Genomic DNA, 15,325 nt, shown 5'->3' with positions numbered 1-15,325 from the left:
AACCATACACTCTTTCCCATAAATTGCCGAGATTGCGCGAGCGTCGTACTGTTGATAGCGAAAACCCTCCAAAACCGTGCGAGTTCTGACGGCGACTAATGACAAACAGACCACACAATAATGCCACATCGCGCGATCACAACCCGGTTCATCGCAAGGACGCGCGCTCATCGCACAATAGATCACTAGTATACACCAACGCGGGACAGTTCTGACAACGACACTGCGTGTCAAGACAAATAGAGCACCACTTTAGGTCGCCGTCACGAGCTCATTGCACGATTGCCAACACGAATCCACCAAAAACCGTGCGAGTTTTATCACGAGTCTTGACCATGAGGCGCTTGCCATTTTCTCAATCATCAACAACCAACAACTACACCCAAAGCCATTAGATTATAGCATATATTCACACTCTGATTGTTTTCTATCATATCAATACAAATCAATCCATCATACTCATGAACAGTAAGAAAAACAAGCTACGTTCATCCTCTTTATTTTTGATATAAAAAAGATTAGTTGTAAATGAACAAATTTGAATCTCGTTTTCTTTCATTAATGAGTGTATTAACCATTTAAATCAAATTGTGCAGGGTTTGAATCTGATTGCAATCCTTTGCAAAAGCACCAATTCTATAGGACTAAACATAGTGGATTCTGTAAATTGCCAGCTACTGAATCTCTTTCTGGTAAACTTGCCTGTTTGTCAATACAACATTCTCCTTTCTGTTTAGCTTTTAATTTCCCATCAATGTTTTTGTTTGTTTTAACAACTTCACGTTTTCCTTTTGCAGGAAACAAAAAGATATACACAGGGTTTTTTGTAGACATAATTGATTATATCTTTCAGACATTAAACCTGGAATGGATATAGAGCAGTATGTTGAATAGATGAAACTTCAAGTCATGATTTGTCAATATCCAGGCAACCTTTTGACATCCCAGCTATTGTCACTTGGTATATATGAACTTACAGTCAAGGTCAAACCATAGCAAAGGTTGGAATCCTCTGTACCATATTGATATATGAAACCTGCAAAACACCACCTCCTGGACAAATACTATAGCTTTCAGCTACATATACATATAAATATAGATGAACATAGACTAAAACTTATAAATAGAAATCACAGCAGTTAATGATGATTCTTGGTACTCAACCGTATCAATCTGTTTCTCACCTGGTTCTAGTAATCTCCAGGTCAGAGAGAAATTGATACAATTCAGCACCAAAGTGCAGAGCGTCCTGGATATATACATATGTGTATATACATGACGAAAGTGGATAAGAAATTGGGATGTATTGAAGAGAGATAGAGTTTGAGGTGTGAGGAAGTGGCTATAGATAAATGTATGTATTTATAGCAGATTTTAGGAAGAAGCTTTTGAGGGTGGGACCGACCACATACTTCGGTTTGAAAGCACACGACAATTACCGCTCTCTTATTTTATTATTTTTAATTTCTTTTTCCAAAACCTTGACTTGGGAATCTTGATTTCAAAGGAAACAAAAAATGTTGATGTTCCAAATTGAATCAACAAAGGACCTAATACAATCAAGGGTAAACTATGCGAATAATCCCTTTTATTTAGGGTCGGACCAATTTTGGTCACTAATTTAAAAATTAAGGGTAAATAATCCCTCATATTATCAGTCTGTCTGGTAATTGTCGTATAATTTACCGTACTTTTAAATTATTTATTTTTCAAGTCCTCAAATGAGACTACTTGTTGAGTTCTAGAATCAATTAATTACAAATGTATAATTAATATCTTTTAAATTAGATATAAAGTACGGTAAATTATACGTTTAGTGCCTAAAGTATCAATTTTGATCGTTTTAGTACTTAAACTTTCAATTTTTTTTTCAAAATCATACCTAACGTTTAGTTTTTGTTTCATTTTAGTACATCACCATTAAAATCTTAACGACACTAAATTTTTTATGGGTAAATATTCATCACTCAACTATTTTCTTACTCTTATTTTGGTACTAAAGTATAAAGATTTTCAATTTAACTACTCAACTTTCAAATTGCTCCTATTTTAATCACTATAATTTATTATTAATAATTTTTGTGGCATGACATTTATTATTATTATTTTATTAATATATAATTAAAAATAAAAAATAAATTTGAAAGTTAGAGTGATTAAAATAGGAGTAATTTGAAAGTTAAGTAATTAAAGTAAAATAAATTAAACTTTAATGACCAAAATATGAGTGAGAAGATAGTTGAGTGATGAATGATGCAATTTACTCATAAAAAAGATGCCACGTGCAAATTACTCGTCAAGTTTTTAACGACGAAGTACTAAAACGAAACAAAAATTAAACATTATGTATGATTTTGAAAAACTTGAAAGTTTAGGTAAAAACGGATAAAAATTGATAGTTTAAGTAGTAAACATGTACAGAGAGGAAGCCAAGATTTTAGTTCAAGAGGACAAAGTATAATTAATAATAGAAAATAGGAGAACAAAATCAAAATAAATCAAAATTTAAAGGCCTAGATGTGTATTTGTCCCTATATTCTTTAATGATAAAAAAAATTTGGGGGGACAAGCTCCTACATAGCTCCGTCCCAGAACACGTAATTTACCCTATAAAGTAATATGTTGCTTTCCTAGTAGACTTATTTATGAGCTGAGTGATATATTCAATTTAACTCGGACTATATTTAATAAAAGTTATTAACATGTAAGTTGGCAATGTTCTAATATATATTTTATTTAATTTTAATTATAAAATATATAAAAATATTTCTTTAATAATATAGTTTTTAAAATAAAATAGTTAAATTTGGATGGTTGAATCGGGTCTATGACTAGAAAATTATTATAATCAAAACTCTGCTGGTCTGCCCAAACCTAAACACCTTCAAAAAGAAAGTTATAGCTTAAACCATGAACTATAGTTATTAAAGCTCTCGACTCGAAAGTTTGCAAGATTAAAATTATCAAGTTTGATTCAAATTTGAAATAAAAAATGGAAGTTCGACTTGACTTAAAAGCTCGTGAACTTAAAATTTTAAAGCTTGACTCGAAATAAAAAATTAAAGCTCGACTCAAACTCGAAAAATTGTAAACTCAAAAATATTCCCACACTTAACTCAGTGTTGTTAATGCTAACAATTACTAAAACATTTTTAATGGTGTTTAATTCTATGTTAAATAGCATTTTAATGCTATTGAATTGAATGACGTTTTTACCCTTACTATTCAACTTATAAATAGTGAGTAATGCTTTTCATTTGAGATGATCCAAGCAAAAAAATTATTTGTTTTAAAACACTATAATTTCTTTTAGTGTTTTTCATAATCTTTTCTGAGTTTTGAAAGAAGAGCACCACCACTAATGTTTATTCATATTTTGGGTATACGAAAATTGGAGAACCGTGCTAATCTCAAGGGTCATTTGCCCATTGTAATAATTACTCACATTGAGAAAAATTCGCTTCTAAGGTAATGGATTACCTCGGCACATTTATCGTTCCATTTTGTTATTTTATTTAATATTATTCAGTCATTGCTAACGCATTCGTTTTACAACAGTCTATTTTTCAACACTTGATTGAAGCTCAACTAGAGTTCACTTTGAACTCGAGTTCAAACTTGAACCTTAAGTACATGAAAACCTTATATTATATTATGTTATATTTTAATAAAAATATAACATATGAATGTTAATATTATTAATAATTTAATTTAATAAATTAAAATATTAATATATTATATTTTCGAGTACTCACAAATTTTTTGAGTTGGATATCAAGTAGCTCGATTCGACTCATTAAAAACTCGATTCAAGATCATTTGATTTGTATATTGACCGAACTTTGATCTAGTAAAGTTTTTCATGCCAAAGAAACAATCTGTTGATTGAAAATAGGCTTTTTTTTAGATTATATATTATTTTAAATTTTTATGTAAATATTGTTTTAAACTAATTATATAATTTTAAGTTTTAAGATGAAAAAGTGATATATAATCTCATAATATCACGTCATCACTTACTTAATATCTTTACAAAGAATGTCTAATATATTGAATGAAATGCAAGTTCAAAAATTAATTATGGAATAAAAGTTCAAAGGCCACTGTCAGAAGGATTTATAAATTCAGGGACTAAATATATAATTGAACCTTCTATATAATTAAAATATAAAATTAAATACCTCTCACCTATTAGAGAATATAATTTTTTATTTAATTCTAAACCAAACAGCTGATATATTTAACAATAAAATAATCATTTGAAAGGACAATTAAATATTAGGGGACGAATATAGAAGTTGACTTCAATCTAAAGGGTAAAATGGAGATTAACCTCTATATTAGAAATTAGAATGCGGAAATATGATAATTTTGAATATAATATGAACGCCAAATATTAACAAATACAAAATATAGATATACATATTATTAATATATCACAATAGTTTAATATTTTATTGAAGTTAAAATTTTGTCATATTTAATAATTTATGTATTTACTATAATTTTAAAAAAATTAAACACTAATGTTTAATTAGTTACAAAATCTAAACATAACATATGCTTGTTCTGGAGTATTTTTTTATCATATATGATTCAATTACAAACATAATTATAGATATACATAATATACAATTGAATAATTATAAAGTATGATAATATTATTGTTTAAAATATATCTAGATAGAGTACACATATATTGAGATGAAATCAAATTAAAATTTATTTAAAGAATTTTAATTATTTAATATTGAATGCTCGTACATCCATGTATACGTGATACTCAAACCTGAGATCTTTTTATTAAGCTAATGTGATTACAAATTAATATATATTATAAATACTCCCAACCATTTGATAATGAACACTCAATTACCTTTGCAGTCGCTGGTGCTCAAACCCATAACCTATAGGAATAACAACGATACCTTTAACCACTTAGGTAAATTGATTCATTCATATTATATCATTTCTTAAAATCTTGTAAATGTATTTTTATAAAAGATTAAAAAAATTGAAAGTGTCAGACACCCCTTTCTATAGAGTAGCTTCAAATTTCTAACTATGACAAGCTTTACATTAAACTATTGTCATCTTCACTTCATTCAATGGTTAATATTAATTATTTAATTTAATCATAGTTAAATCTTAAGATCACAGTCCTAACATGGGTTGTTTTAAAAAAAACAAGTGGTTGCAGCTGTCTTGTTCTTTAACGTGGGAAGATCTTGCAAATAGGGTCAAGCAAAGGGAAAAATATATTAAAAAATGTTACTTTAATCCATTCATTTTTAATTTCAAAATCATATGAATACAGCCTAATTAGAATTTTTTTGTGTTATAAATCATTTATGAATTTAACCTACCAGCTCTAATAATAATAAAAGAACAGTGATAGAAAGTCAATTATGATATGGACTTCGTATAACTTCTTTTATAAAGAGTTGGACTTCTTTGATCCATCGAATTCTAGCGGAAATGGCGGGGTAGCTGTGAACTTGGTGCTTGAGAGGTTGATTTCTTTTCTCAGAGAAGAGGCGCAACTGCTGATAGATTTTCACACAGAAGTTGCAGACATAAAGTTTGAGCTTGAGTTCATCTCCTCTTTCTTAAGAGATGCAGATGCTAGGTTTGCCTCAGAAGAAAGCAGTGAAGGTGTAAAGACATGGGTGAAGCATGTAAGGGAAGCAGCTTATGGCATAGAGGATGTCATCGATGATAACATGCACTGTGCGTAACGCCCTCATCGTAACGTTTTTGAAGGTTACCGTAATGCAATATTGCGTAACGCGATTAGGGAACCACATCACGATTGTTGTGGTCACCAATTAAGTATAAAATTATGAATAAATATTATCAGTTTGGCCGATAATACAATCAAGGGTAAACTATGCGAATAGTCCCTTTTATTTAGGGTCTGATCGATTTTGGTCACCAATTTAAAAATTAAAGGTAAATGGTCCCTCACATTATTGGCCCGTCAAGTTTAAGTCTCTCTGTTATTAATTTCTATTAGCACCTTTTGTTTAAGTCCCTTTTGCTTAAGTTCTTAACATGGTTGAGGGACAAAAATTAAACAGGATTTAACAGCCGATGGACTAAAATCGAATGAATCGATAACATTAGAGACTAAAATTGAAAGAATCGATAACGTTAAAGACCATTTCCCTTTAATTTTTAAATTGGTGACCAAAGTTGACCAAACCGAAAATAGAAGGGACTATTTGTATATTTTACTCTACAATCAATTAATTATTATTTTTGAAAAATATATGATAATTATAAGGTAATATATATTCATAATCTTTTTTAACCATTGATCACAAAACACATCCTACAATAAAGGTGGGCAAGAAAATCTAACCTTATTTATCCGAGCCAAAAATTCAGATATTCATTCCGTTTTTAATAAAAATATTCAAACAATTCAAATAAAATACCTAAAAAGTAGATAATTGGATTGGATACAGATTGATGAAATTTAAATTTCAAGTTATTCTAAAATATGAAAAAAAAAATCTGGGTTTTTAGAAAATTTTACCCAAACCCAACTGTCCAAACCCCAACGACCCAGGCAGCATTGATTTTTTACTTTTAATTCTTGAGTTCTAGAATCAATTAATTATAAATGTATAATTAGTATCTTTTAAATTAGATATAAAGTAGGGTAAATTATACGTTTAGTACCTAAACTATCAGTTTTGATCGTTTTAGTGCCTAATCTTTCAATTTGTTTTTCAAAATCATACTTAACGTTTAGTTTTTGTTTCATTTTAGTACATCACCATTAAAAACTTAACGACGCTATATTTTTTATGGGTAAATTTAACAATTCATCACTCAACTGTCTTCTCACTCCTATTTCGGTACTAAATTATAAAAATTTTCAATTTAACTACTCAACTTTCAAATTGCTCATATTTTAATAACTCTAATTTATTTTATTAATTATATTTGTGACATGACATTTATTATTATTATTTTATTGATATATAATTAAAAATTAAAAATTAAAAATTAATTTGAAAGTTAGAGTGATTAAATTAGGAGTAATTTGAAAGTTAAGTAGTTTAATTAAAATAAATTAAACTTTAGTGATCAAAATAGGAGTGAGAAGATAGTTGAGTGATGAATGATACAATTTATCCATAAAAAGGTGTCACATGCAAATTACCCATCAAGTTTTTAACGACGAGATATTAAAATGAAACAAAAACTAAACATTAAGTATGATTTTAAAAAAATTTAAAGTTTAGATACTAAAATAGATAAATATTAATAATTTAGGTACTAAACATGTACATAGACGAAAGTATAACTAATAATAGAATATAGGTAATTGTCCCTAAATTCTTTAATGATAAATAAATTTGGGGGGCCACTCCAAGCTCCTACATAGCTCCGTCCCGGAACACGTAATTTATCCTACTGCAAATGATTGGACTTCGTCTATTTTCTGTGTGCCATTGAATTCTAGTGGAAATGGCGGAGGTAGCTGTGAACTTGGTGCTTGAGTGGTTGATTGAATTTCTCAAAGAGGAGGCTCAGCTGCTGAGAGAATTTCATACGGAAGTTGCAGACATAAAGCTTGAGTTCATCTCCTCTTTCCTAAGAGATGCAGATGCTAGGGCTGCCACAGAAGAAAGCAATGAAGGTGTAAAAATATGGGTGAAATATGTGAGGGAAGCAGCTTATGGCATAGAGGATCTCATCGATGAGACGATGAATACATGCTCTGTGCCGCAAAACACAACGATCAACATGGTTTCAAGTCTTTTCTGAAAAAGATAGCTGGCCGCATCAGGAGTTTGACGAAAGAGCGTGAGATGATGCCAAAAATTCAAGACCTCTAACGATCAATTCATGAAATTGATGAAAAGAGAAGAAGGCTTGACATCCATGTCAGTGACCAAGGGGGATTAAGCACAGGACATGTCGACCCTTGAGCCGGCCTTCATTTCGTCGATAGTGATCTGCTTGCCGGAATCGAAGCTTCTAGAGACGAGCTAGTTAGAAGACTGAATGAGGGAGAATCCATGCGCACAGGGATTTCACTTGTGGGTATGGGAGGTCTCGGAAAGACTACTCTTGCTAAGAAGATTTATGATGACGTTAAAGAACGTTTTGATTGTCATGCTTGGATCAGTGTCACAATCAAACATCATGGTGGAGCTGCTTCGGACCATGATCAGACGATTCCATGAAGCAAAGAACGATCTCCCTCCTATTGGAATTAACTATGTAATAGACGTCAAGGAACTGATCAGCAAATCCAGAGAATATTTGCAATACAAGGGGTATGTTATAGTATTTGATGACGCCTGGGATGATGACTTTTGGCATGTTATTCAATCTGCTTTGCCAGAAAATAACAATGGCAGTAGAATTATAATCACCACAAGAAGCCCCAGTGTTTTTGAAATTTGCAGCCAATGTTGCCTTGTTCATGTTCATAATTTGCTACGTTTATCTCTATAAATGGCCCAAGAGCTTCTATGCAGAAAAGCCTTCAGGTTCGATCAACAGAAGGAATGTCCCAATAATTTAAAGGTATCTTTCGACATTTCCAGAAAGTGTGATGGATTGCCACTCGTAATCGACGCCATTGGAGGGCTTCTTTTAACCAAGGGCAAGGATGTCTTCGAGTGGACAAGGTTGTGCAATGAGCTCAGTAGACAACTAAAGAGCAATCCACATCTTGCACATGTCAAAACAATACTATCCATCAGCTATCACGATTTGCCTCCTTACCTGAAATCTTGTTTCTTATATGTGGGCGTGTTCCCGCATAGTCATCACATTCGAGTCAATAAACTGATTCGATTATGGATTGCAGAGGGTCTTTTAAAAGAGAATCAAGAAATGACATTGGAAGAAACTGCAAAAGCATACTTAACTAGGCAAATAAACAGAAGCTTAGTTCAAGTTGAATGTAGCGACTCCACAGGAGGAGCTAGATCATGTCGAGCCCATGATTTGATCCACGAAGTTATTCTTTCCAAATTATAAGAACTAAACTTGATTCATTCCTCACAGCCAAGTTTCAACACTTCTGGTCGATATCTCTTGATCGACAATAACAGAGCATGTGATCTGTCAAGGAGAAATGGTGACTTTCAAATTCATTCTATTATCTTTTTCAATTTACAAGAGTTTCATGATCCTGTGTTTGAGAGACTGTCCTTAAACTTCAAACTTTTGAGAGAAATAGATTTTGAAAATGCCCCATTTGACTACCTCAACGAGGAGATAGGGAATTTGTGGCATTTGAGATATCTAAGCTTAAGGTATTCAAAAATAAAGATGCTTCCCAAGTCCATAGGAAAATTGCTTAACCTGCTGACTTTGGACTAGAAAGTTTCTTTAGTGGTTGAGATCCCAAATGAGATAAGATATCTGTGTAAGTTACAGTATTATGGAGCGAGCTTGATTGATCAGTATAGAACTTACAGTATCAACACCGACCAAGGCATAAGGATCAATGGCAGTGTTATCGGGAGCTTAGAGTCATTAGAAAAGCTTTTTTATGTGGACTTCCCATCGCAATATGGTGAGCATTTCGGTAGAGAATTGAGAAGGTTAAAGAGGCTGAGGAAACCGGGAATAACTATACTAAAATCAGATTGCGGGGAAGCTTTGTGTAGTGCTATAAAGCAGATGCACCACCTGTATGCATTGCGTATTTCGGCAGAGAAAGAAAACGAAGTTCTTGAACTGGAATCAATGTCTCCTCCTCCATCCCTTCAACGTCTTTGCCTGCACGGACGACTAATGACGCTGCCTGGTTGGATTTCTGAACTGGAGAACCTTTCAAATTAGTTTACACTGGTCTAGAATATCAGATGATTCGCTTAAAATCCTTGGAGATTTGCCAAAGCTATTAGAGTTCTGGCTTTTTGAAGGTTATAATGGAGCTGAATTGCACTTCGAACAAGGAAAGTTCCAAAAACTGAAACGCCTTGGACTTTATTGTTTGTACAAATTGGAGACAGTGGTAATGGATGGAGGATCTTTACCTTGCTTGGAGACGCTTGGAATAGGGCCAGTCCACTGATGCAGGAGGTTCCCACAAACATTGGCAACTTGGAATGCCTTAGAAATTATGGAGTTTGACAATGTGCCAAAGGAATTTGCCAAAACGGTTCTGCCAAGTGGAGGGCCAGAATACTGGAAAGTTAATAGAGTTAGAAATGTATGTTTTAATTATACAACCGGAGGTCCGTATCGAGAAACTTATAAGTTCGGTGATTTTGTATCAAACTTCATTTTCGCTTGCGTCAATATTTGAGTACTATTTTGCATAGCATATCACTTATACATGCTTCAATATCAATTAGCAATCATTTAAGACACTAGAAAGGACAAGTTTCTCATTTCTAGAGGCTCAGAATCAGTACTCAACCCTTTAGTATTAATATTGAATGATGGGTTTTGTTGATAGGAACAAGTGGATCACGACGATTATAGGCGGTTTATATCTTCTGGTTTGGATAGAGAGTTGGAGTCGGTGTTCAAGCGATGTAGAAGTCCTCTATCTCAATGAGGTAGAAAAGTATTGGATGGTGAAGGAGAATAAAAGTTTTGATCCCCTCTCTCAGTCTTGATTGAGAAACTTTATTATTACGGTCTTAATATTTTTTCTTATATTTATTATTAGAGGTATACTCTTATATTTATTTATTTTTAATATTTGTATAAATGTCTAATTTTTAATTTGCCAATATTTTTTTCTAATAATTTTCATTAAAGGTCCAATCTTTTCAATATTTATTATCATGGGCCCAATTTTTTTAATATTTGTTGTTAGCAACATATTTTTTAAATTCAATTTATTTTCTATAATTTATTTGTTATTATGAGTATAATTTTTTCAATACTTTTTATTAGAGGTCCATTTTTTCAATATTTTTTTATTATGAGCATATTCTTAAAAATTTTTTTTTTAATATTTGTTATTAGAGATCTATTTTTTCCAATACTTATTATTATGGAGTTGTCTTTAAAATTTATTTATTTTTAACACTTGTTATTAGGAACAATTACTTAAATAATGATACGTAACCATAATAATAACAGTTATACAATGATAATGATATCGTCTGAAATCGTGATATATACAGTACTATGTCCACATCATAAATGATATTGCAGGACTATAATATCATTCATGATGTTCGTAATTACGATAAATGCAACACGATCTGATTTACAAATGCTAAGCTTATTGTTATTTGAATCCCTTAAGAGCCTAATTTTTTGGTTAGTCTGAGGACCACCAAAAATCTTGGGCCTATCCATCACCACCTCCACAGAAGTCCCGACATTTAAACTCTCATGGTGGTCCGGGACGGCGCCGCGGTCCTGTAAACGTACGAGCTCGGTTCAAACCGAGGATGTTCCTAATCCGAGGGTCATTTTCAACCTCAAAGAGACAATCAAGAACCCACAGATCATCAAGGATATTGGCTTGAAACTGTAGCTCCATCACTTGTCTGATCCTCCGGATTTGCTCCTCCATCTCGGCAGCTGCAACTCGTGACGCTATCAGCGACTGCATCACACGCCGATTAACCTTTCGCTCCCTTCCCAATCTAGCCCTCATAGCTCTCGGGCCACGACCCTGTTTCCACAAGCACGCTTTCAAGACTCAAAATCACAGGTCTAATTTTACAAGAACATCTAATATGTAAGTAAAAAGAGTTGAACTGAACTTTCTTGAAGTAAAAAGAGTTGAATTTTACGGCTTACGAAAACCATTGAAACTAAAGTGAGAGAGAAAGATAATTGACCTTGATGTACAGGCGACGCAGCCAAAAATGGTGAAACCAAAATCCTGTCATTGGAAATATGAGAACGGCAAGCGCTGGAATTGGAGCTTCAAACCTCAGCTTTTTGTTCTGATTTTCCTGAATGGAGAGAGGGGCCGGAAGCGGAGAAGAAATAGGGATGTATTAGAGAAGTAGAGCTTGAGGTGTGAGGAAGTGGCTATCGATAAATGCCTGTATTTATAGCTGCTTGAAGAAGGTGGGTGATTCACTGATTTGGCCAAAGGAAGAATCTTTTGAGGGTGGGACCCACCGGATGTTTTTATTTTATTATTTTTAAGTTCCTTTTCCATAAGTTCCTGTTTCTTGTTGGATGCCGTATGCCATATCATTAAATGATGGTAGATTTAGCTTTGATAGAAACACATCTACAACCCCTAACTCGGCTTTCAAATATTCATGTTGTAATGTTCCACTACTTTGGTCAAGGCATCTAGAAGCTGCTTCTTTGAAGATACATATTTTGCTAAGATAAACCTTTTCCCTAACAAAGTGATAATCGATTTCTTCGTACTTTATTCTTGCATGGGAAATAACATTAGAAGTTATCTACAGTGCTATCTTGCTATCACAAAACAACTTAGCATGTTGTTTCTGACGCACTCCTATCTCATTCAACATCTCATTCAACCGTACCAACTCATATGTGGTCTCAACCAGAAATTTAAATTACGGTTATAATTACGTTTTTCGGTTGCATTACGTTTATCGTGGTTGCAGATATAATGAATGTTATTGCGGTAATTGCGGGTATTGCCGTTATGAATTTTTCTAAAGGAGTTGATTTAAAAAATAGATTTTTTAAAATTGAAATAACGGAACAATAGCAGAATAACGGTCTGTTATTGCTGTGACTGACTGCTATCTATTAAATTGTGGTCGCGATGGTGTGACTTCGCTTCACACCACTATTTTTTGAGATAACTGTTTCGGTCGCCGCCGCAACTGTGATATAACGACCGCTATTATGTTACACGATCGCTATTTAAATGGTCACAACCATACTATTGTATTCTATTTTTACTGAAGAACATGCAATCGTACTCTGCTTCTTTGACTTCCAAGATACCAAGGAGTTACCCATCTTTAACAAAAACTTATAACTGACCTTCTTGTAAAAGGGAAATTAGCCCAATCTGAGTCACAAAAGGTAACCAACTCATAAATACTTGATGCAGCGGATAAAATCTCCAGCCCGAGATTCTTTTTTATATATAGAACAACTCTCAAGGCTGATTTTAAATGCACTTTCTTAGGCTGATGCATGAATCGACTCAAGTGCTGCAATGAATATGTTATATCAGGCCTGGTGTGTTTTAGATATATAAGTCTTCCTATAAACCTTTGAAACATTTTCTTATCAACAAAGTCTTCTTCACTAGCATCATACTTCAAATTCTCATCACCAACTGTCGTAAAAAGCTTATTATTCTTCTCCAAGGGTGTCAAAACAGGCTTTGCTTCCCCTACCCAAGGTTGGTTCAAGATTATTCATCCATTGATCTCAAAACCTCAAGTCCAAGAAAATATTACAATTCTCCCAAATCCTTGATGTTAAACTAGAATACAAAGTATATTTTAAATCCTCTATCATTCCAACATCACTCCCAGTAATCAGTAGATCATCAACGTATACAAGTACAAGAATCAGTTTATCTCCTACTTGTTTTGTGAACATAGAGTAGTCATGCTTACTCTGCTGAAACCCTACTATTGTGTGTGCTTTAGAATGTTTCTTATTCTAATTCTTAGAAGCTTGCTTGAATCCATAAAGTCACTTCTGCAGGCGACACCATATAATCAAACGAATAATGGTAAGCTTAATACTGGAGAAAATGTCCACACATAATGAATCTCCTCTTGTTGATTATACCCTTTAGCTACCAACCTAGCTTTAAACCTTTCCACCTCACCTAAAAAATGATATTTGATTTTATAAACCCATTTACACCCAATTAGCACTTTACCGGGGGCAAAGCTACAACAGAACAAGTATTGTTAACTTAAGTGCTTGAATTTCCTCTTACATTCTTTGTATCCAATGTGAATGTTTACAATGTTCTTGATAAGTGGTAGGTTCAACAAGTTGAGAAGTAGAGGTTAAAAAAAGCTGAGTATGAGAAGAAAGATATGAATAAGAAATATATTGGGTAATAGGATACTGTCTAGGAAGGGAATTAGACTAGTAAATACAGACATAATCATTTAACCAATTTGAAGGTTTAGAGACTTGAGCAGAATTTCTAGACACAATTAAACCAGATTGACCTGAATAACCTGAATTATGGATGTAGAACCAGATTCTACAATGGGAATACGAAAAGAAAACACAAACTGGTAAAAAATAACATCTCGACTAATAAAGAAATTTTTAGACTCAAAATCAAACAAAATATGCCTTTTTTGAGTTGAAGAGTATCCCATGAAAATATAATGAATGGCTTTAGAAGAAAATTTATCATGATGGTTTGTCTTGGTTACATAACAGAGGCAACCAAACACCCTTAAATGCGGGAGATCATGTTCTTTTTTATACAACATTTCAAAAGGAGATTTAGAATGTTAGATAGTGGAAAGGAGATTTAAAATGTTAGAATTGGAAAGGGCACTGTACCCAAAATTGAATGGGGATATTTGATTAAAAATGAAGTGCTCTTGCAACTTCCAGAATGTGTCTATGCTTGCGTTCAACCACTCCATTTTTATTAAGTAGTACATGTTGAAAGTATTAAAATGGTTTTTCAAGTTTGGTAACCAACTTTGAAAAAATGGTTTTCAAAGTTTGGTAAATGTTTCTTTGAAAATGGTTTTCAAAGTTTGGTAAATGTTTCTTTGAAAAATAGTTTTTCAAAGTTTGGTAGATGTTTGTTGAAAAATGATAATGGGATAATCATAATTAATCCCTAGGCTTTAGGGTGTTTACAAGATTAAGTCCTTAAGTTTCAACTATAAATACCCTAGCTCATTTAGCTTCATAATCATCCCAAAAATCATTTCTTTCTCCCAATACTAGAGAGCTTTCTTGTGAGTAGTGAGTGTTTTGTAAACACCTGTAAATTTTCTCTCTTAGTAAAAGATCTGCAGCAGTCCGGAGACATAAGCACAATTGGCTGAACTCCGTTATCAATTTCGGGTATTATTTTTTCGCTTTTATTTCACATTCTCACTAATCTGGTTATAGGGAAATTACTCGTACTCGATTTATTTCTCAACAACTGGCATCAGAGCTTTTGGTTGTGAATTTTGTCAATTTTTTTGCGAGGTTACTATTCATTACTATTCACATGAATAGTGAATTTCCTGAATAGTAAAAATTTTGTCGGTGATACGAGCTTGTCGATGGAGGTGTTCTAATACACGGTGGTTCGCAAGAATTGTCAGAAACAATCCAAACGAAACCAGATTCGAGTGGGAGCGATGGCTGCAGACGAAGGGAAGGTAAAAATTGAAAAGTTCGATGGTGCGGACTTTGACTTTTAGAAGATGCAGATTGAAGATTT

General features: G+C 32.9%; 2 protein-coding genes and 1 long non-coding RNA gene across 4 annotated transcripts; 1 reads left to right on the top strand and 2 right to left on the bottom strand.

Annotated features, from left to right (window-relative positions):
* Positions 1-1,320, bottom strand: LOC120206965. Of its 2 annotated transcripts, XR_005524160.1 has the most exons (3): positions 1,185-1,320; positions 863-1,053; positions 1-376 (listed from the first exon to the last, which is right to left on the bottom strand). It is a non-coding gene; the product is annotated as an uncharacterized LOC120206965 (long non-coding RNA). The 2 variants fall into 2 exon arrangements; XR_005524159.1 differs by lacking the exon at positions 1-376 and having other exon boundaries at positions 655-1,053.
* A 6,129-nt stretch (positions 1,321-7,449) lies between these two features.
* LOC120206959 (putative disease resistance RPP13-like protein 3) lies at positions 7,450-10,211 on the top strand. The gene is given in 4 exon segments (XM_039206508.1): positions 7,450-7,771; positions 8,047-8,149; positions 8,151-8,380; positions 8,489-10,211. Coding segments are annotated over 4 exon segments (1,143 nt in total). The 5' UTR covers positions 7,450-7,482; the 3' UTR covers positions 9,010-10,211.
* Positions 10,212-11,235: 1,024 nt separating this feature from the next.
* Positions 11,236-11,950, bottom strand: LOC120206967. The gene is made up of 2 exons (XM_039206510.1): positions 11,790-11,950; positions 11,236-11,620 (listed from the first exon to the last, which is right to left on the bottom strand). The coding sequence occupies exons 1-2, from the start codon at positions 11,838-11,840 to the stop codon at positions 11,333-11,335; spliced, it is 339 nt and encodes a 112-aa protein (XP_039062441.1). The 5' UTR covers positions 11,841-11,950; the 3' UTR covers positions 11,236-11,332.
* Positions 11,951-15,325: the final 3,375 nt, after the last annotated feature.

This window comes from Hibiscus syriacus, unplaced genomic scaffold (genome assembly GCF_006381635.1).
Source record: "Hibiscus syriacus cultivar Baekdansim isolate YM2019G1 unplaced genomic scaffold, ASM638163v2 tig00014213_pilon, whole genome shotgun sequence".
In the NCBI taxonomy this organism is placed as follows: Eukaryota; Viridiplantae; Streptophyta; class Magnoliopsida; order Malvales; family Malvaceae; genus Hibiscus; species Hibiscus syriacus.
This window is presented reverse-complemented; position numbering and strand designations above follow the sequence as displayed.